This window comes from Protopterus annectens, chromosome 11.part0 (genome assembly GCF_019279795.1).
Source record: "Protopterus annectens isolate FY-2018-M chromosome 11.part0, PAN1.0, whole genome shotgun sequence".
Taxonomy (NCBI): Eukaryota; Metazoa; Chordata; order Ceratodontiformes; family Protopteridae; genus Protopterus; species Protopterus annectens.
Window position 1 is genome coordinate 1374021953 of NC_056745.1, and position 24331 is coordinate 1374046283.

The 24331-nt window shown below is 38.4% G+C and overlaps 1 protein-coding gene across 1 annotated transcript in view; it reads left to right on the forward strand.

The window, feature by feature from the left end:
* LOC122815075 overlaps positions 1 to 24331 on the forward strand; it is a 3014144-nt gene that overhangs the window by 296072 nt on the left and 2693741 nt on the right. Inside the window, exon 12 of the mRNA XM_044087319.1 lies at positions 701 to 820. Coding sequence (XP_043943254.1) covers positions 701 to 820 — 120 coding nt within the window. The remainder of the gene's footprint in view (positions 1 to 700; positions 821 to 24331) is intronic.

Genomic DNA, 24331 nt, shown 5'->3' on the forward strand with positions numbered 1-24331 from the left:
AATTAACTGGCATGGCACTTGGGAGAGGTAGATGCAGGACAGAGATTTGAATATTTGATTGTATGTATAGTGTGGTAGGTTCTGACATTTATTATAAGTCTGGGTAGAATATGGCTCTTTGGACAATGTAAACTGACATGGGGAATATGAAAAATGACAAGGAGAATGAGTTTATGCAGGATAAGTGAAACAGTGTGCAATTATTATTTTGATGCTATCAGCTGTATAATACTATGCATTCCTTAGTGCTCACCTTTACCTGGTTTCATTATTGGTATTCCTTCATTTGTTCATTCATCTATTCATTCATGATGCACCCTTTATCCTGTTAAGGTTACAAACAGCAGAACCTGCCCTGGCATTTAATGGGCATAAAGCAAAGAAACTAATACTGCATGTAACACCAGTCCATTGCAGGATACATGCACTCACTCACACACTACATGCAGAATGACAAGCAAATTGAAGAACTGACATTTTACCTGCAGTATCTTTTTCATCTATGAGATGAAATGGAGTCATCCAGTAAAAACCGCATAGGCACAGATACAGCATGCAAACTGCATATTGGTGGTACTGTGGCTGGGAGCCAGACTGGAAAAATCAAACATTTTGAGACAAAGATGCTGAAGGATATACCACTTTCATACTTTATAACTTATAAGGATATTGACAGTAAATGCTTCTCATTTAATTTCAGTGGCAGCAAGTTCAGTTCAGTATCTGACAACCAGCAGCATCACCAGCAACAGCGTTCTGCTATCCTGGAATGAAGTTTCACGAGCCACAGGCTACAGATTGGCTTGGGGTCCCACAACAGGTAAAGCGATATTTTTACCCAAATGTTGACAGTAGGATTAACACAGTTCTCATGAATGGCTTTCATCCTTGTATTTATTTATATTATTTCTATAATGATCTACAGTTTGGAAATGTTTTTCTGTGAATAGGAAAGCCAGTGGTTGCTCATCTGTAGTATAACTTGATGATAGAGCCGTGGTGGTGCAGTGGTTAGCATTGTCGCCTCACAGCAAGAGGTTCTCCCGTTCGGTTCTCCGCTGGAGCACCTTCTGTGTGGAGTCTGCATGTCCTCTTCACGGTCGAGTGACATTTAAAGACATGCAGGTAGGTGCGTGTGTGAATGGGTGTGCCTTCTTTGATGGTTGGGCATCGGGCTTGCAACTCGGCACCGTAAAAAATCCACTGCCAATCATTCACAGACTGGACTTCTGCTGTGGCGACCCATAACCGGGAAAAGCCGAAAGACATTAGTTTAGTATAACTCTATAATATTTGTTTTATAGCTAATCTTATTTTTTTTTATAAAATGTTTTTTATTGCTAATCTTACTTTTTGAAGTTATTTTCTTTAATGTAGTGCCAATAGTTCAGCAGGTTGAATTCTCAGTAGCTATGAAGGAAGGTAAGTGAGTTGTGGGCTCAAACCCACACCTAGCAAGGGTGCGTTAGTAAAGTGCTGCTCTCCTAGTTGCCATCTTTTCCCATGAATTTAACTGAGTCACTCATGTGACTAACTTGGAGGTATTAGGGTGAATGTTAGCAGTGCCATAGCACTTGGCTGGTGAAGAGTGAAAACAAATGCATAAAAGATCTTAAAGGTTTCATAAGTTTACAAGCCTAGTAGATATCGGCCTTGTGACAGCCAGGAGGCAAAGACAGAAGGCTTAGTATAGGCAGAATCGCAGAGCACATCTGGTATCATCATCATCATCATCATCAACATCATCAACATCATCATCATCATCATCATCAACATCATCATCAACATCATCACCATCATCATCATCATCAACATCATCATCATCATCACCACCATCATCATCATCATCATCATCATCACCATCATCATCAACATCATCATCACCATCATGAACATCATCATCATCATCATCATCATCATCATCATCATCATCATCATCAACCCCTTTTCCCATTTTCTGCATGGGGTCAGAGTATCGTGTTAACTGTCACCATCTCTCTTGATTCAGTGCCACACTCCTGCCTTCTTTGACACTCATGCCTGACTGTTGCATGTCTTCTCTCACACAATCCGTCCACCTCTTTGCTGGACATCCTTGCTTCCTCTTACCTTCTTCCTGTCTGTCCCAAATCTTCTTCATCAGATTGTCTTCTGGCTTTCTGCGTGTCTCAACCACCGTAATCTGCTCTCTTTGATCTTTTCTGCATTTGGAGTTACCTTGGCTTCTGCTCTTATGTCCTTATTTCTTCATCTGACCACAGTGTGCATCCTACCACCCTTCTCAGGCACTTCATTTCCATGACCTTTAGATTCCTTTTCTGCTCTGCTTTTACTGCCCAGGTTTCTGTAACATACAGTAGTACTGGTCACACCACTGTCTTGTAAGCCTTACTTTTCAGCTTCTTTGGCACTCTTCTGCCATACAGTACACATGAGACACTATGCCAGGTGGCTGCAATCCCTCTCTAGCTTTGACCTCTTCATTCAGTCCACCCCCATTATTTTGTGAATGAACATAGACTGAGGCCACCCCCCCCAAAGAAAATATGTAATCACTGTGCAGACAATGCCAATTCCATTATCTGCATTGTAACAGCCATTTGTATGGCCAGGCCCAGCCCCAGGCCAGCTGTTGGATCCTACAATGATTCTTCCTATCCATGAACAATTTGTCCAGCTCCACCCCATCCCCTACCTCCCACCTTCATGTCAGCAACCCCATTAACTCTGCCCCTTATATTCCACTCCAGGCAACAGAGTGACCCATCACTGATCACTGTACTAGTTATACCTCAAAGTCTTAGAGCAAGAAATCTGAACAAAACATATATTATGGGAGGACAAAGGCCCCAAAATAGGAACAATTTTTAAATATCTCCTACAAATTTAGATAGTTGATAATATACAGGTTTTGCATTAGCATGAATTTTCTGAAGGGTATGAAGTCTGAAAGTCAAATGTCTGTCATTATTTTCTGACTTCAACCATTAATGATTTCTCACATAACCACAATTGTATGAGAAATAGGCCAAATATATGAGGCAAAAATCTGTACATTCTGCAAAAATCTGTACAGTTGAGATGCATGGTACCAGTGAGGTGCATAATACTTTCACTGAAGAATCATGTCTCACTTTTAGAGTGTAGCATGCCTTTTATAATGAACATACCAAAGTTGGCTTGCCACACCTGCAAAAAAAGCTGTTTTTTTTTCCTCTTGGGACTGTGCCAGTTTTTGACATTTTGACTGTCAGTGATGTAGCACTCAGCATTCAAAATGTTCAGTTTAAAGACATAAATCCCTTTACCATGTCTAGTCTTAGTATATTACAAAAGTAAAACCATTGATAAAATATAAAATAATCTGTATAGACTTCCAGCTGGTTGTCTGAACTTTGTGGCTGAACTGGTTTGGGTTTCATTTGTCAATAGTATCATTTAAATAAAGCTAACATTCCAATTGCCTTTTCTCAAGCAAAGTCTCTTTGGAACACTGTTATGAAAAATAATCATCTTAATACTGGTCATAGCCAAACAAAGTCTTCTCAAATGTCATTTTATCGATTATATTACCTCTAGCAAATCATGCACTCAGAGGAAGCACAAAGCATATTACTGATATTATTGTTGTTATTGTTCATAACTTTGCTCTTATAGTTGTTATACTGTGTAAATAATGCATGCTCAGGGGTGTTCTGAGGCCCGACTCTTCAGACAAAAGGCCACTACACCCCTGGGAGGGGTTCTTATAATATGATTGAAGATGCATTCTTTCAAATGCGTCTTGATTGAACTTGAAAGCACGAAACAGCAAAATACCAAAACGGTATATAAGCGATTTCTTTCCCTGGGGAAAAAAAAAACGCTTGGTCACCTCCATTACTTTGACCTTTTCGTCACTGTAGTGCGATCTTGGACTTGGTATAGTTAAGTGGGGGGGGATGAAGACCCCTACTTTATGCAATGTTTTGAAGTGTTTTTTTTTTTCTTTTGTGAAACAGCAATTTTTTTCCATTGGAAAAAAAATTGCTGTTCTAAGTGTTCGGGATTGTAAGCTTTTGCTTACATGGGGTCGATAAATCAGCGTTCACTTTTTTAAGCGTTTGCTGATTTAATATAGACCCGTTATTTACACAGTAGTGCACACTCTGCAGGCCATTCCTGCACTTAAAGAATATGCTGTCATTAAAATTGTTCTGCTTTAATTGCTTATTTGTTTATTTTTTTATATATTTCATGTGAAATAGTTCCTCCACATAATGTTTCAGTCTTGCTGTAGTATATATAAATTGCATTGGGGGAAGAAGTTTGCATCCAAAATATAATATTTTCTAAAATGTACAGATATTTGCTTCATTTTTGTGGTCCCTTACTCATAACATTTGTGGTTTATTGGCAATCATTGGGGATTAAAGTCACTAAATATTAATACAGATTTGGGTTTCAGACTTTATTTCCTAAAGAAAATGCATGCTAACACAACTCCTGTTATTCTAGCAACTTTCTAATTTTATAAGAGCACTGTTTAAAATCTGTTCCTATTCTTGAGCCTTTACCCCCAATTTTAGGCTTTATTCAGATTTCTTGAGCTAAGAGATGGAGAGGTATGCATACCTCTTAGCTAATGCTGACACTTCTCGATTGATATTACTCTCTGTCTGTCTCTTCCTCTCTCTTTCACACAGACACACATCTGCTTTCATGCATGCAAGCATGCATACATACACTCAATAAAATGGCTCAATCGATCTCACTCTCACACACAGACAAACAAAGACACACACACACACACACACACACACACACACACACACACACACACACACACACACACACACACACACACACACACACACACACACTTTTCTTTTTTTTTTTTTTTGATTTTACATATTTTAAAGTGCAAAAGCAGTGCTTAGCGGGTGGCACCCATTAGCTCTGTTACAGTCTACGCTCCACAGAAGCTTAATATGCTGCCATGAAGTGGCAGACTTGTTTTTCAGTGGGCATTATCTACACATTAGCACCCTGCTGAGAACGTTCATTCTCCAGGCTGATGATGTTCAGGTTGCCTGTTCCCTAAAATATTGGTATTTTTCTTGTAGTGCTTACTCCAGTGCTAGATGACATTTATGTACCATGGTGCTTGTGTATCAGATGATATTTAATTTTTTTCTTGTGCTATACTTATAAACTGTGACCATCTGGCCTTTAACAACAGCTTTAGTATTTAAGACATTTACAATCACACATCTTGTACATAGATGCATTAGTGTTTACAACAATATTTTGTCAATGTTTTATATTATATTATGTTTATAAAATTATTTATGTACATACATTTGTATAATATATGTCATATGAAAATATATATATATATATATTTTTTTATGTGAATGTATGTATTTATTTATATTATAAATTCATTTGAACAGTGTTTTAATTAACTCAATGAGATATGTTAATGTGGAATACTTTTTTTATATATAATTTTAATTATTCACACAATCACATTATTATTATTTTTAGTATATGTATTAGTAGTGAACTTATTGATTACTTTATATATACAAGTACTATTTATTTTAACATCATTTTTAGTATAGGAACTAGTTAATAATCATTGTTCAATTAATTAATTAATTGACAGTTTATTGTTGTGGGACTTGTATATTTAAACCAAGGTAACAACTGTGAAGTGCATTCTGAGAAAGAGTTCATCACATCTAAAAAAAACCCAAAATTTTTTTTTTTTCTGGTGTTTGAATGGTTGTGCTGCTGCTGTCTCGTGTGTATATATTTGAAGAATAATGGAAGTTGTTAGTGAGTTTACCTTAAGTAATTGTTTACATTGTTTTTCTTGGATATCATACTTATAAACTGACCTCTCTCTCAATGCTTAATAAACATTTACACACACACACACACACACACACATATATATATATATATATATATATATATATATATATATATATATATGGTTTGCCATCAAAATTTCAAAGGCTCATTTACAAAAAGCATGTGCACGAAAGTACGTTTTCAAAGTTTCACAACGCTGAACTGGAATAATATGAAGTCATAATAATGAAAGCAAAGCTTGATTCATTACCCTGAGTTTAGCATTGTGAACGGAGATCCTGGTACTATGAGGATTGGGGAATTACCCTTTTCCTCACTGTAGTACGATCTCAGAGTTGGTATATATAATTTGCAGGGAGTGTGGGGGTGCAGAGGAGCTTCCCCCCCCCCCCGCTAAAATGTAAAAGAACATACAGACTTTCAAAAACCAGAATCTGGTATGTCAAATGTCGTTCGTGTTCCTGGCATTTGGTAAACCTGTACATATATATATATATATATATATATATATATATATATATATATATATATATATATATATATATATATATGCATATATTATCATAGCTTTTCTTATTTGTAATTCCTTTGAGGTTGAGGCTCAGTATGCATGCCAAATAAATTATTTTCTCTGATGAGCAAGATATTGACAATCACTCTCACTTCATTTTCCTCAGAAATGTAGATAACCAATTAATCCATAAGTACAAATACTTCCTCTACAGATCTAAACAAACCCATCTCCTTAACTCTCTTATGCAGTTCTGGAAAAAGGGAAACCTAATCATGGGTTGTAAGTCCCCAACAGATCCCAATGACCTGCATATTACAAAATGCGACAATGGCAACTTAACTCTAACAGATCTCTGTCATGAATTTAACAAACTATCCCAATGCGCAACCCCCTAACCAATACCACCCTGAGCCCCCACCTATATGCTTCATCTTCCCCCATTTTCTATTAGATATTTAAAACCTAAAGACATAGAATCTGCTCTCAACACCATCCAAACCATTTCTCCTCCAGGCTCAGACAGTGTAGTCCCATGGCTTATCTGCCATTACAGGGACCAGCTAATCTCTAACCCACATCAGTGATCTCTGTATCTCCACAAACATCATGCATCTGGAAAACGGCCATAGTCAAACCTCTCCTAAGCAACTCTGCAACTATTTCTCACTTTTGTCACATTTCTATCCAACCCACTCTACGCAAAATTCTGGAAAAAAACTAGTCTATGCTAAACTCTCTCTGTACATCCAGCAATACTATCACTTCTCACAAAACCACTATGGGTTTTGGCCAGGGTACAGCACCATGGCTATTCTCTGCATATTAACAGATGATATCCTTGTAAATACAAAGAAACCTTACTGGGGCCCTGTTCATTGAGTGAATATAAACCTTTAATGTCATTGGCCACACTCTGCTTTTCAACATTGCTATAGAAATTGGTAGCAGTTCTGTTTCCCTACACTGGTTGAAAATCTTTAAGAAAACCAGATACTTTAAAGTTAAATTAGGAAACACATTTTTCAACACAGCACAACCAGCACAAAAGCACAAAGGTGTCCTTTAGGACTGCATTCTCATTCCATTTACTATTCATAATATTTATTACATAGAACCCTTTGATGTTCCACACCTCCATCTACTCCTGTATTCAGATGATATGGTCATTTCTAGATCCAGTCCATCTCATGGTATAATTCAATCTCAACACCAGACCAATCTTCAATATCTCCAAACTGCCTAATCCAACATAATCTTCTCATGAACCCCCTCTAAAACCAAAATAATGCTGCTTGGCACCTCAAAAAGATGTGCTAAATGTTTTAAGAACCTTACCATTTCCATTGTAAAAACTTCTTTGTTGAAGCCACAACCTCCTTCAAGCACCTATGTCTCTGGTTTGACCAGTCACTAAACTTCTTCACCCATACTGAAAAAACAGGGCAAAAAGTAGTGAAGACGAGGGGTTACAGAGTATTATTGTATAATAACAGTGGTATCCACAAGTCTAACTTTTATGTTTGCTAACTGGTAATTTTGCTATGATAGTGACATTGCATTTTTTCAACAGTTTCATTGTAAATTACAGAATGGCATAACAAGGCTTTTGACATGGAAATATGGTTTGAATTTTGGGGTATAATATAACCAGATATAATTTCTTCTTTTTTATTTTCTTATTTTTATTTGCTTCTATTTTATTGCATATTCTTGGTATAATTGGATATTACCCAAGTTTGGATGTTATGCTTCAAATATGTTAGTTGTATGAAACAGCTGATCTAAATAAAGCATTGAATTAAAAAAAAAATGGTTTTCTGGTACAAATAATCTCCCCATTTTTTACTGCCACTGGCAGAGATGCCATCAGGAAAGGTATCCTCCTAGCAGAAGTGCAATACAGACTTCCCATAATTGCCTCAGTTTCACCGCAATCCAAACCATTTCCCACTCCATCTGCCATTTCATCAATGACACCCTGAAAAAGAACACCAAAGCCTCACCCCAGAAAAAGGAAAATGTCTCCCAGTTAAACAAAGAGAAAATTTCCTCCTCTGACTTCATCATTTTAAATAACTTCACCTATATTCCTTCACTCTCTTATCAGTGAGACTCAATGAAAAACAAACTCTTATGTCATCTATCACAAACCACCCCGACCTTGGGAACCCCAAGATCATCTCTCCAGTCAATGAAACATGCATTTTCAATTATTGCCCTCCCACTGACAAACCCTCCATTCTCACCTCATTAAATACTCCAATCTATCCTCCATCTATATTTAGTCACATCCCCTGCCGCTCACACCCTCATTACTACCCCACAAGTCAATACTTGTTATAAAAATCCTCTCCACTTACTCCTCATCCTCCCTAAACATCCTCTGTGTATATACATACATACATACATACATATAAATATTTTAAGCACAGGCATTAATGCCCTTCTAGCTTGCCAATATACCAAAACACTTGTTCCCATAATAAGTGTTCAGGCTGTTCTTAAAATATCTAAACTAGTAGTCTGTTTCATGCATCAGCTACTCTGTCACAAAACCTATTAGTACACTTCTCGTTCCTATAGAATCTCCTACATGGGTTGTCTGATGATTCTCTAGTACTTTTTGATAACCCCAAACATTCCCAGACGTAGTTGTCGCTAAATGTCCTATATACTTGAATAAAATGTCATCTTAGATATCTGTAAGAGATACTGTACAAGTTGAGATATTTTAGTCTTTCATAATAATTTAAATTTTCACATCCATGGATGCCCTTGGTATATTTTTGCTGTACTCTTTCCAGTTTACTCATGCTTGTTTTCTTAAGGGGTTTCCATATTGTTATTCCATACTCAGGCTGGGTCTAATGTAACTAATGACTTTATTATTTTTGACTTCCTAGACTTTATAATTCTTTTTATACGGCTTATAGTTCTATAACTATGATTAACCAATTGGTTGATAAGATCAGAAAAACTCATCTCTGAATCTACCCATATACCCAGGTCCTTAAATGAGGTTACAGTTTCAGTCACTGTGTGCTGTATTAAATATTCACCTTTCAATTGATGTCTCCCAAATCTCATATGCTTAGTTTTGATGTATTTATCAACATATTATTCTCCTGTGCCCAAATGGTCAGTTTAGCCAAGTTATTTTGCAGACATGCCTTATCTGTAACACATGTAATCAGTTTACCCATTTTCAGGTCATCTGCATATAGACTGTAGAACACCACAGATGAAAAATTTGGGTCTGAAAGATACAATCTAAACAAGTAAGGGTCTAGGGCAGAGTCCTGTGGGACACCCTGACTATAACCAAGGATTTCACCTGTCCAGTTGCCACTACCTCTTTCTGACTCATCTCAACCACTCCTTTATCCCCTCCCTCCATGCAAGCCCCTCATCCGGTCACCATCTGCTCACTTTTAGAATTCACCACTCACTTTCTTTACTTATACTACTTTTTCACTTCGCTACTTCACTTTCCATGGCAGCTCAAACAACTACCACCATCACCTCTCCATATTAATCCATTAATTGGACAGCCCTTACATTTCACTACTTACAAATTTAAAACTATACTACTGTTTATACAAATTGACATTACATTATGGGTTCATAGGTGTGTACTAGGCTAATGACCACTAGGGTCTTTTTAAGCCTAATCATGCATCCCAAATCTCTGACAAGTTCTGGCACCCTAGATAAGTGTAAGCAGGGACTTGGGGGATGAAATATTTACAGGCTGTCTGTGTCCTTTAGAGACATAAATGCAAAACCAGGGATGAATTCCTTGTACCCTATTAAATTGTCCAAGTTACACTTGATTTGGTTGGGGGGAGCTCTGCTTCATATGGATGGGGAGCCTGTTTCAGAGAAGGGGTAGTCTCTGGGAATATTCCCAGTCTCTCCAGCAGGTCCTATTTCTATCATAGGCAATGTGTAATTCTTTAAAATCAGTAATTCTGGAGCTCTTTGTTTTGCAGATATGGAGGAGGTACACAAGGGTGGGTTCTGACAATGCCTTGTATGCTAGGCATAGATCTCCCCTCACCAAACTGTAGGAATCGGAATACAGGGCTAGGGTTATGAGGTAGTTTGCACAGGGCATGTTAGTTATGCCCTGTATTCTTTTAATGAGGAACCTCTGTGGATGTTCAAATTGCTGGATGTGCCTGGTTAGGTATGTACCAAAGGGGGCACTGTAGTCAATGATAGTTCTGACGAATGCTGAATACAATGGCGCAATGAACTCATTGGACTTAAATAGGATATCTTTGTTTATAAGTTGCACAACACAGAATGAGTTCCTCAGTACCGTAGCCACTTGATAGTCAAAGGCTAGATTACTGCCAATGTGTGTCCTCAAGACCCTGACTACTGGGTTGACTTTTAGGGGTGTGTTGTCAATATGATAGTTACCATGGGTAGATGGCTTCCTGAAGGATATTATTATGTATTTCTTGACATTATTTTTAGTCCTTGGCACTGACAGAAGTTATTTGTCCATATCAGCCCTTCCTGGAGAACATTAGCATTGGTGAGGATTCTATGATTGATTCTAATTTGCAATCATCTTCAAATTTAGTTAGCCAGAAGCCTTTGAAATTGACTTTGACTTCAGAAAAGTAAATGCCAAAAAGAAGCAGTTCCACAACCAGTCCCTGAAGGACTCCACTTGTGACTAGCCTCTTTTCGAGGAGGGCTCCTCAGTTCTAACTTCCTGGGTCCTGTCTGTGAGCCACATGGTTATCCACTGGGTGACATAATGCCCTGACTTTGTTAACAATGCGGGAGTGGGATATTGTGTCAAATGCTTTGGCCAGGTCAAGGAAGGCAATGTGAACCATTTTGCCCTCATACATTGCTTTGGTGACCTTCGCAAAGAAGTCCACCAGGTTGAGTAGGCATGACCTGCCCTTGATGAAACCAAATTGGGTTGGTGTTTGGAGGTTTCCTGTGTGTTATTATTGATCCTTTCCATGATAATTCTTTCCATGGCTTTGCATATGAGACTATTGAGACATATGGATCTGTAGTTTCATGGTCTGTAAATGGCCTACTTTTGCGCAGCAGGATGACTGTTGCTGTTCTCCATTCATGAGGCACAAAGCCTGTTTGGAGGCTACAGTTAAATTAGCAATTCCAGAGGCCCTGATAGGCCATGTTTCATGCTATTTAGAAGGCATCCTGGGATACTGTTGGGCCCATTGATGCAGTATTCCTGACCTTAGAGAGAGCACTGAGGACCTATTCCTTAGTGATAGTAGTGGGGAGTTATATTTTATGTTATTTCCTGAGGGGAGGTGGTGGGGGAAAGACAGGTAAAGTTACAGCTGAAAATTTGTCTGCCAGCAGATTTGCTACATCTTCCGGCTCAGTATAGGTGGCTCCATTAACAATGAGCTCTGCACACAATTGTGTATTGCCTTTGAAGTTGCGGACATAGCTAAAGACTACAGTGTGGCTGTCCTTGTCCTGAGAGGCCAAACGTACTTCAGATTTGACTTTGGTAGATTTTATTTGTTGTCTGAGTTGTTTGTTTGGCTTGATGAGTACTTTTATCCAGATGGATGCTACACCTCTAATTCGTCTGTTATACAACCTATTGATGTTTTGATTCCATCAGGGTAGTTTTTTTTTATTTAGTTTGTACTTCTTCCTGGTGGGTGCAGATACCTCTGTGCAACTATTAACATGCTTGTATAGGGTTTCTTTGAACAGTTATGCATAGGCAGCAGTGTTCTCAAAGTGTATGGGGACTTGAGATTTTGCCAGATTATCACTTAATTGTAGGAAGTTAGCCTTAGAGTAGTTCATGAAAATTCCAGTGTTATCTGGGGTTCTGGGTTTTATTTTACTTCAAAGTAGACCATTTTGTGGTCTGACCTTACCAGAAAAGTGACTACACAAGGCACTATGCAGCACTCTTAATTTTAGTGAGGACCAGATCCGGTATGTTTGAGCCCTTGGTTGGTATTGATAATCTGGTCCAGGGATTTGGTGTTTACAGGAATCTCTACGACTGCACATTTGGTATTTTATATGATTCACAGTTAACAGTGGGGTAACTGAACTTGCACACACACATGGTATTTGGTTGTGTGGTCAGTGTTTCCCATAAGATTAAATACATGTTATGGGTTTCCAGGGTCATAGAGGGGGTAATCTATAACTTACAAGGAAGTGGTATGGGGTTTTGCCTATGTTTTTTTTAAATGGAGAAGCTCAAGTGCACTGTCCCATTTGACCAGCCTTGAGGTATACTTATTATTTGATGTAAATCGACAGACCTCCACCTTTAGTCCCTGCCTGTGTAGTAGCTAGTCTAAGAGTGTGGAAGACATAATAACCTTGCTCTGTCCATGTGATGTCTGTAGCTTTAAACCATGTTTCAGTGACTGCACAGAAATACGCAGCCTCTAAAGTGAGGAGAGCTTGTAGGGAGTGGAATTTCTTGTTTAGATTCCTGGCATTGAGCAGTAACACCTTTAACTTTTCTTGGTTTTGGTTTGCTATGTCAAAAGTACTTTCAGTTTTGAATTAACTAAAAATGCACGATAGAAGAGGACAATGTTTTAGCTGATATTTGAAAGCCTGGAGTGGGGAGATGCAGACCATCACTGGCAAAGCAACATGGTCTGTTGACCATCTCCTTCCATGCTGACAAGTATCATACCCCTTTAGAATCACCCCAGAAACTCAGCCAGTTATTAAAGTCGGTCATCTTCTGTTTGTATTGTGGCATCATCCTTGTAGAAGATAAAAATGTTGCTTAGTGCAAGGCTCATGCCAGCCTAGGGCACATATTCTGAGAATTCTATGAAGTCTCTCTTCATATAGTATAGGGAGATATGTTTGAAGTCATTTACACCTACATGGACTATGATTGAATCATACTGGTACTTGTCATCCAGTGACCTGAGTGCATGTGTAATGGGGTGGGTCCTGGCCCCTGATAAGCAACTGACTATGAATGTGTCTCACAATGGAGTCTCCAATGACCATCATTTTAGATTGTGTGGTGGCTTACCATATGGACTTAGAAGTAGAGGTTGCATGAAATGTGGCTGTATGTGTTGAGGTGGGTGTTGTTTTAAAAAAGTGCATTCAGGCTGGTGAGGGTATTTGTTATGTGCACTTCATCTAGGAGGTATTTGTGATTTAGGAAGGTTACATTTAAGTGCCTCAGCATATGTGAGTCTATGTGTCTGTTTTGAACTGTGTGTGATGGGTGCAGTGTGTGTCCTATTGACAACCTGACTGACATTAAGTGTGTTTATACATGAGAGCTTTGCCTCCTATGAGATTATGTAAATACATCTCTCACATACCTTATCAGTTTGTTTGAGAATTATCAGTAAACATGAGGTAATTTCTACTTTGCTGCAGGATGCCCATATCCTCCAAGCTGGTAACTGAGATAGTGGGAAAGTTCATATCCATGGCAACAGGTCCCTTTTTATTGATTAGATGGTTGTGTTGAGGATATAAAGTTATGTTAGGAGTATCAGGTTTGCAACTCTGGGGATGTAGAACTAGGTACTGGTGAAATTTCAAGGGTGCTTTTACACGGAACATTTTCAGTGTCTGTATCTATATAGGGCACAGCCAAACACCTGTGGGGAACTTATAAGTAGCCCTTGATGATTTATGGATGATGTATTTAGGGAGATATACTGAAGTTAGGTTAGACAACAGCCAATCAAGCAGTACTCAATGAAAAGAAAGAAAGAATTAGCTTTGTCAAAAATGATGAAAAGGGGGATTCACCTGACTGATTATTGCCTGGCTACTACTAATGTTGGTTTCCCCACAGATTCATGCTGCTGGCCTACATAACCCCTTTACTTTTTCTCTCATCTGAAGCAAAACAGTAGCACCAATCTCAAGATGAGAAGCATGACACAAGCTCTTTGGTGATCAACAGTCTTGTACCTGATGATGCAGGGGTCTGTAGAGTTGTACTCTTTTGCTGGTAGATGCATTGAATAGTAAACAGTCCAATCAGGAAGGTCCCAAACAGATGCACATTGTCCAATCAGAGACAGCTAGGAATCAATGCTTTCTGCTCCTTCCTTCAATAGGAGCAAAATATAATTACAAATTCCAAGCTGGCACCTATGAATCAGTTATCAAGCTTTCTGATGATCAGTAGTCTCCAGCAAATAATGTCCCCATGCTCCTTTTCTTATCAGCAGCAAAACAGAAGCACTAATCTCAAGATGACTACTGAGAAGCAGAATGCAGGCTTTCCAAAAAAGTGCTGGACTTGGACTAGATGTGGTAGATTATAAATGTAAGATGGAAAAGCGGGTTAGTATCCTAAGAGATGTAGTATGCATTAAGATGTTAGATATGAAAGAAGGGTTAACTCAAGCTTCAGCAATCTAAGGGGAAAACCATTAACTTTAAAAGTGCAAGATAGTTTGAAATGGGGTGAGCACTTTGTATTCTGGCGCTATGGATACAGTGGGATGGCCAATAAATTTAAATAGCTGAAGGGGAGTGATTTAAAAAATGATAATTTTGTACTTACTGACTGTGACACCAGGGAAATACTGCCAGTCCAGCTATCTGGAATTTTGTAAATAATCATATATCATTTGTGAATATTAATGATTCATATGCTTGCCTTACAAATGTAAGAGAACTGCATGTTATGTACTGAGCTTCAAGAATGTAACCACAGTGTACCCTACTGGAAAATAACAGAAATGTATATAAACTATATACCTGTGCAATTGTAGGTTTTAATAGTAGAAGCTGGAACATACAGAGTTAACTTGCAAAACTTCAAGAAAATAAGTTGAAAAGTGAAGTGTTTTATGGTTGTGTTATCTCAGTTTTAGTGCAGCAAGCAGACACAATGTCTAGAGCTACAGGTTTCCCTATTGTCTTGAAACAGAAGTGATTACTAGGTTTCAAATGTGAAAGTGTTTTTATTGCTCTATGACTTCCTAGCAGCTGCTCACTTCTGAGAGATATTTATTTCTGTCACAGAGGTGTTAAATTCTAAGCATCTGTTTATCCTGGGAACTGAAGTCAGGTGACAAATAGTGATGTCATCTGAGCTAACCCAGCAGTAATGCTGATTATTACTTTAAGAACTCTCTCAGAGAAAGACTGGGCATTTTGTATCTTGTCTTGGACCTAGAAACATCAATTCAGCACTTCTGCCTGTGTGTTGCTCTGTAAGTAAGTCTAGGGTACAATAATTTCTCTTAGATATAGATAGGAATATAGTAGAGATTAGTTTAGATGTTTTCTTTATTTATTTGAGACTGGCCTGCAATGTTTTTTTAAAATATTTCCTGTGATTCTGAACTTTGTAATTACTGTGTTGATTGAGTATTGTCTTGTTATTTTATTATTTATTATTAAATATATTTAAACCTATCTTTGTGGCTGATATTTGTAAGACATATTTAAGCTCTTAGGGTGCTTGCATATGCATTTGGTGATACTGTACAGGCCACTCCTAAATAGCCTTAGTCTTGGTCACACTTACCATTTGAATAATAGTAACATTACATAGTAGGATTGGTCACCCTTTGAAAGGGCCTTTAAGTAGCTGATAAGTAGGGGTTGGTGGCATTGATAACTACCTTATAGTCTAGGCAGAAGGAGGCATAGCTAGTAAACCTATGCTAGGCTTTCCTGTGTGTGTGTGTGTGTGTGTGTGTGTGTGTGTGTGTGTGTGTGTGTGTGTGCACGTGTGTGTGTGCGTGTGTGTGTGCGTGTGTGTGTGTGTGTGTGTGTGTGTGTGTGTGTGTGTGTGTGTGTGTGTGTGTTTGTATATAAATTAAATCTCAAAGTGTGTGTGTGTGTCAGCTACTTGGGCAGGGATACGAAGTACTGGTTGGACAGAGAAGGTGCTGGAGGTCTTGGCTTGACCCCTCAGCTGAGCTCTTAACCCTATAGCTATAGCAGTGGAGAGTCTTATTGGGGATCTGGAGAAAGAGGGAGAAAGCAGCCCCAGACTGACTGTGATCTCTGTGTGCTCTTAAGGGAAATTGTACTTAACTGTGTGTGTATTTGTCATCCTCCCAATGTGTACGTCACTCACTGGTGCTAGTGGTAAGGACTGAGGTTCCTTGATTACTGGCCAGTACAGGGGCATCACACTGACAATGGCCAATGGAAGAGTAGAGGGGAGAAAATATGTGGTCAGATTAACATAAGAGGAAGGCATATAGGGAGACAGCTGAGTTGCTTTAATTTCTATGTGACTCAAGAGGCACAGCTGCAGTCTTTTTTCTAGTTTAACCATGCAGCTGAAAACAGAATACAAGTAAAACACAGCATAAGAAAATATACCACAATATACAAAACAGAAGAAGGGAATGAAGCCATAAAAATTACAAAAAATTGAAAGTAAAATAACCTTTCCCTCACAGCAATCTATGGCAGAGTTGGGGTGAGCTTTTCTAGAAAAGCCTTGAAATGTTTATTTTACTCCGTAAATAAAAGGTTACAGTCCTAGCTCCACTCTCATTTCACAGATAGTTAACTTTACTTGACCTGTTCGAATTTCTGTGCGACTCAGAAAAGACACAGCCATTATCTCCGTCATAGTTTAGATATGCAATTGAAACCAGAATATAAGTAAAAAAACAGTCTAAAGAAACTCTACAACAGTATACAAAACAAAAGAAGGCAATGGAGCAATTACAAAAGTCAGGTCACTGGCTCTTGGCAAAATGATTAGAAGGCAGAATTTCCTGTGAGAAGCCATATACTTGCATGTAGCTTCAAAGACCATCGGTCTTCTGGTATCTTTTGGTACAGTTTTATAGCTGTGGCAGTCACTGTTATTCATGACTTGCAATGTACAGGAGAGAGTAAAGAAAATTTGTCTGTAGGTTTCCTCAGGTAATTCTGCTTCTGTGAATAGACAAGGAAACATGCGTGCACACACACATACACACACACACACACACACACACACACACACACACACACACACACACACACACACACACACACACATTATATTTCTATATATGTCTATATCTATAGACGTTTGTGTAATATATATATATATATATATATATATATATATATATATATATATATATATATATATTACAAAACGAAGGTTGTTGGCAGTATTATTTTTTTCAGATAAGAGTTGACTAGGGCCACTCAATATGTAAAGGGGTAGACCATTGACCATTTAGAGTAAATGAGGAGGATCTCAAACCATCAAACCTTTTCATGGGTCTATATTATATTCTCAAAAGCCATTCAACATTGTCGACAAGAGAATATGGAATGCTCAGAATCTCGAGCGTGTAAATGGAAATCTCCGTAAGGGGAGATTTCCATTTACTACAATGTAGTGCGGTCTCAGAGTTGGTATATTTAAGTAGTGGGGGGGGGTGTGGGGCACAAGAGGGCTTGCCCCCCCTGCTTAAACTCATTAGGGTACTTTTTTTCTTTTTTTGTCTTTTTATAAGGTCGATGTTTGAAGACATTGACCATATGGTGTCGACCATATGTTGTTCGATGTTTTCAAACATTGATCTTATAATATAGACCCTTTTCATGATATCCCTTTCTCATTGCCAAAAACAATGTCTCTAAATGGTACTTTGGGTTGTCTCTGCAACTCTTCCTGTCCCAATCCTCTTTTTTCCTGCACCTCCTCTCCTTTTGAATATCCCCAAATGAGAAGCAGGACTTTAAGCTGTTTATGAAAATGGCTAAATATTTCAGATATCATTAGGTGACAGGCATGGCCAACAGATGTACATATTACAAGAGTGAGATTTCTGTTATTGAAGCTTCTACCTTGAATCTCTACAAACATATGAAGGTTCTTCCTTTGCAAGAAGGGACTTCTTTTCAGAAAAATGTTTGTACAAAAAGCAGCAGGAGATGTGTATCACCTTGCAGGTACTCATATTATTCCTTATTCTTCATTCTTCCTAAAAAGCAGAACCAGTGGAAGCCAATTCTGAAATTTTTGAGCCCGTCAATTCCTCAGGGTGAAGGATATAAGGATGGTTACTCCACATTCTCTCATCTCATTTCTATCTCAGCTAGTCACTCTGGGTTTGAAAAATGCATGCTGACAAATTCCAGTGCTCATGGTCCACATGAGTTTTCTGTGATTTCAGGATGGCAGTCATCATTTTAACTTTACTGTTTACCCATTTCATAAGCCACTATCCTACTGTGTCCATTAATTGACCCTACATTTGATTGCATTTAAAAAAGTGCCTTGCTCCACTGATTCTGTCCCTCAGACTGACAGGGACTCAGTTATCCTACCCTTGAAGTCTGACTTATTCAATGTCCTTGTTTCATCAGTTAACAGCCCATGTGTATACTATGGTTCAGTTTCCAGAATCCCTGGGTGTTTTCTTTAGTGCCCTTCTGGATGCATTTCAAGAATGAATATTGCACAGAAGAATATGTAGTCTGATGACCTCATTTCAACTGGTTGCTAGTCAGTCCATTCTACTGACCAGAATTTTCCTTTACATTCTTGGTCACACGTTAGCCAATGTTTTGATGGCACAGAATGCCAGCCTACCCATGACAAAATTTGAGTATTATTTCTGAACAAGTGGGACATCTAGTGCTCCAGTTAAACCAGAACATTTCCTTAACTTCATTTCTAATCACAGAACTGAAGAGGGGATAATCTTTGTGTAATAAAATTTAGGGACGTCTCTTTTCCATCTCAGATTTCTATGATAAATGCATCAGATATTGAAGGAAGTTAGAGGTATTGTCAGTTTTGCAGAGGAAGTTGCTTATCAGTTTGAAGGAGATGCTAGATGTGATGGTCAAGGCCTTCGTATATTGTGTAGCTCCACATGTTCATTGATATCAGCTAACAATACCACCATTATGTGGTACATAATCAGATAAGGCAACACAAGGCTGTAATTACTTTGCAGGAATGTCATGTGATAGTAAGGACCAGTCTGGTTCTTGAACCTTTATTTGGTGATAATCCATATTCCAGTGGAGAGCAATATATTGACAGGTCAGTATAGTAGGTCTCCACACCTGTCAGACATGTAGAAGATCATTATGGAGATGTTAATTTTCCAGAATTTGATGTTTTGCCTTCAGTTATAATGAAGAGCTTACCAAGGTCTTTATATGACTTCAAAATGTGCTGAAAAGGCAATGGAATGGGATTACTCTGCAGTCTAAGAAGAAAAATTCCACAATCATCATCATCATCATCATTATCATCATCACCATCATCAATCATCATCACCATCACCATCCTCATCATCAATCATCATCATCACTATCCTCAATCATCATCATCATCCTTAATCATCATCATCACCATCACCATCCTTATCATCAATCATCATCATCATCACTATCATCAATCATCATCATCAATGTCATCATCACCATCATCATCCTCAATCATCATCATCACCATCGTCATCATTATCCATCTTTAGTCAGCACAGCACCTTAAATTTTTTTAGGTTACTGCCCCATCCACATTTGCCCATAATGAACTGTCAGTAACCTTTCACTCCAGATCTCCTTTGCGTTGCATTCAGCAAGCATTGGAGAAATGCCCTCAGCAACATTTGCATACATTTTGTTTATTTTGTGAGAAATGTATTTCTGTTCAAAGGCAGTTTCTTGTATGGTTCTGCAGGGTCATGTCATATTATATGTGATCTGTTTGTAGGTCAGTGACTTTTATGTTTTGTCACTATTTTAGAGGAGATTTTCACTGTAACTGCTCTTGGGCCTTGGAATTTTTATCATCTTGCCTATTCATTTACTTTTTACTTGTTGCTCTGACACTGCATTGTTTGCTTTTTTTTACCGTTTTTGAATACATATACAATATATGTATATATAGGATTCATGTTGCTAGATCAATGGTAGTTCTATCGATCACAAATCCACTACACATTTTAGCCTAAAGCAATTTTGGAAAAAATCTAAAAAAGTGTCTTTTAGCAGGTGCATCCCCTCATGTGGGAGTAGACCCTCAAAGTTAAGTTTACCTACTCCACGTTCGTACAAGGGAAGAAAGAAAATACTCCAAAAGTGCTACTAGTTAAACTTTTTCGTCCAGTTTGCATGGACCAAACTACCGTCATTAGAGTGGCACATTCCCATAGAGGGATATATCTATTTATCTATCTACCTATTAGTGGTTGCAGTTCATAATATTAGATGTTAAAAAGAGTGAATATTCTTCTTCTTTCATTGATCTGACGGCAAAGGGAATCCTCCACTTTCACTGAAAGTCCTATTTATTTTATTTATTTAACATTTGTTTACCAGGAAAGTCCGACTTTGAACAAAGCCAATTTTCAGCAGAGGCCCAGGGAGAAACACTCCAGATGCATGTCTTTGTAACATGGGAGGAAACTTGAGCATCCAGAGGAAACCCACATGAACACAGGAAGGACATGCAGACTCTGTACAGAAGGCACTCTAGCTGAGTATCGAACTGGAAAACCTATTGCTGGTAGGCAGCAACGCTACCACTGCACCACTGTGCCATCCATATTGGTTAAACATTTTTGGCCAGTATGTACGTGACTGAATTACCTTCATTAGAATGACACATTCCCATAAAGGGATCTATCAATCTGTCTATCTATCTATCTATCTATCTATCTATCTATCTATCTATCTATCTATCTATCCATCTATCTATGTTTGCAGTTCATAAAAATCAGATATTCAAAAGAGAGAATGTTGTTTTTTCATTGCTCTGCTGGCTGCTGTGTGTGCAAGAAAATTGTACAGTGGGGAGTGGGAATTTGTCCTTTTCCCACTGTTGTGCATTCTTGGATTTAGTATATATAATTATGGATCTATGACAAATAGTCAGACAGCAACATTGTTGAAACTCACAAGGTCAAGACCACATGATCGACAATGCAGTTCATCGATCAATGTAAAGAATACAGAACCATACCCCCTGCAAATCATATATACCAACTTGGAAATTGCACTACAGTGGGGGAAACAGTACATTCCCCAATTCCCACTGTATTTTGATCTCAGTTGAAACAGTCAACAAACTGCTTTTTTGATCATGTAGTCTCGACCATGTGGATTTTGACAATGTTGTTTGTCGACAACGTGACACAGATACATAACTGGCAGGACCTGTGGAGGGTGCAGGGGGCTTACTCCCTTGCATGAAATACTGTTTTCTTTCTTGAATTTGTGACTCAGTCTTTTGGATAAATGCTTTTTTGAGTGCTCATGTGACCGTTTGCTTTTTCATTAGGTAATCATGTGTGTGTGTGTGTATGTGTGTGTGTGTGTGTGTGTGTGTGTGTGTGTGTGTATGTATGTATATATATATATATATATATATATAAATATATATATATATATATATACAGTATATGGTATTTGAATGTTGTCATTTTTTCTCATTAGCACTGTAAAGAAATGTCTTTACTTTGTAGGGTTTTCACTTTTTGTGAACATTCTCAGTGGGAACGCCTTCTGTGTGGAGTCTGCATGTCATCCCCGTGGTCGAGTGGTATTCGAAAGACATGCGTAGAATGGGCATGCCTTCGTTGAAGGTTTGGCGTTGAGCTGGCACCTTCGACACCCATAAAAAATTTACTGCCAATCATTAGCGGACCAGAGCTCCGCTGTGGTGACCCCTGACCGGGAAAAGCCAAAAGAATAACAATATACTTGTTCCTTTGATGTTTTCTCAGTAGCTGTTGGTTCACATTGTGGTTTTACTTTCTGCTTACTTCTGTCATATCTAAATATTTTTAAGTGCTGATTTTGTACTACTTTTTTGATAGATAAAATTTATTTATTCGCCACAATATGGAAAGTAGAGCCTTCAAAAGATGGAAGTGTAGGCATAAGATCCCACCCTGTGACAAGTACATATTTTATGAGTATCGTTTAAGCGAAGAACACTTAAATGAATACTGAGATGCTGGGAAATCCTGTATTACTAATAAAGCTATGGATAGAAAAAGAAGCTATTGCTGTCAGCGTTGAAGGATCGCTATGCTGCTGCTAACAATGGGGCTTTAAGTTGGAACTTTGTCATATGATTGATCTGCTGGAGCTTGAGGAATCATGGATGATGATTTAAAAATAAGGACAAAGATAAGAACAGAAAGAAAGAAAAAAGCACAAAATGGAAAAGTGTTATAGAAACAGAGGTGCAATAATTAAAGATTCCTCTCCAGGTCCTAAAAGGCTTTAGACTGAAGGCTTGTCTTCTGCTTATTCTTCTTCTGGTGTCTCACTTTCTCCCTCTAGTCAAAGGGTGGACAGTGGCATTTCATTTTTGCCAAGCTCTTCATCCAGTTCATCTTAGTTCTCCTCACCTGCCTTCATTCTTTCATCCGTGCCAGTGAGGATAAATTTAATTTTCCAGGTATTAGGTCTGTCCATTTCACCTGTGGTCTCTATCTCAGGACTGTAACCTTTGAGGTTGGTACATTCAGCATTGACCATGCCACTCGTGTTGATAATCTTGATAGCAATTCTTTTGGCATCAAGAGTTTTTTCTGCCATTTATTCAGGGTCAACACTCCAGACATTGAAGCAGTGGGCTAGCAAAAGTCTTGTTCCTGTTATCTGTTTTTCATCTTGTTTGGATTGGGGTCAAAGATAATGCTTCCAGTCTTGATTTGGTCAAAGTCATTTTCAGAATCTTGTAGCTGGGATCATACACAGAAGCCCTGAGCATTGGCATCAACATTGGTCTCAGTGTTGACTGTGCAGACAGGGCTTCATTTACCTCCCTCAGGTCTGTTTTGACAGCTTTTCTGACCTCACAAAAGTGACACTTCTTTCTCTGGAACTTTGATTGTCAACCATTTCTGACAAAATGATAGTGAGAACAGGCATCCTTGCAGGATTCTTCAAAGTCCTCAGACCCATCACCACTGACAGCCAGTAGGAAGCACAAGATGCACATAGACTTTCCTCTGGACTTTACCACTCCAGACACTGAAGATGATGAGGGTACTGATTCCCCATCTTTCCATGAGATTAAGCCCAAATTTGGGGTATGTCTTAGAGATGATGAGGCAGAGAGAGAAGGAAGGCTTGCACACCACTCATCCTCTCCACATTAGATTGTGCAGAAGGCCTTCCAGTACCTCAACCTTCGTCTTAGTCAGTATCCCCAGTTGACAAAATGGTGTACCTTGTCATTAAGACAGCATGGAAAACTCTTGATATGTGCTGCTTGTCCCATGGAAGCCAGACAAGATACTCTCTCAAAGACTGCCCCTGTTGGACACAAACTCTGTAACCAAATTCCAATATTATTACCGCAGACCTTAAAACAGATCCTACTCCTCAGAGTAGTGCTAGTCCATACCAAGTGAAAGAATATATGGTCATGGGAAGATCTGAATAGTGAGTATACATGTCTTTTAGGTTTATTTTAAGAGTGGTAAGCTATCTATCTAATATGTTATGATTCTGCCCTTTTAATTTCTCCAAGTCTTTTGGGTTTCTAATACCATGGCAGAAATGGACCTCATTTCTAAGTCAAAGTATGATTAAGGTTCATGAATTTAGTATTATTTCAGTCTTTGATGTTAGCCAGAAGTGTTTTTCACAACACCCACAATGTGCCCAGTAATGACTCCTTCTGCAGTTCATATGGAATTACCTATGTTGCTAACATATCTAAGTACGATTGTAAATTCTTTTTTATAAAACCCGTTACTCTTACTACTACTAGAACTATCCTTCTTCCACATTGCCCTCGTTTCTGCCTAAAAATCCTGGTATTTTATGGCCTGCCTGCAAATCCTGGTATTTTATGACTTTGTGTCTCTCTGTACATAAGACACTGTAGTCACTGCGTGTAGCAATTTTAATGATCACTGCTACTTTTGTTTTCTTTTCATGGACTACAATATTTGGTTTTATCGCATTTATTTTTTAACTGTTGGTAATGGGCGATCCCATGTAATATAAACCTCAACA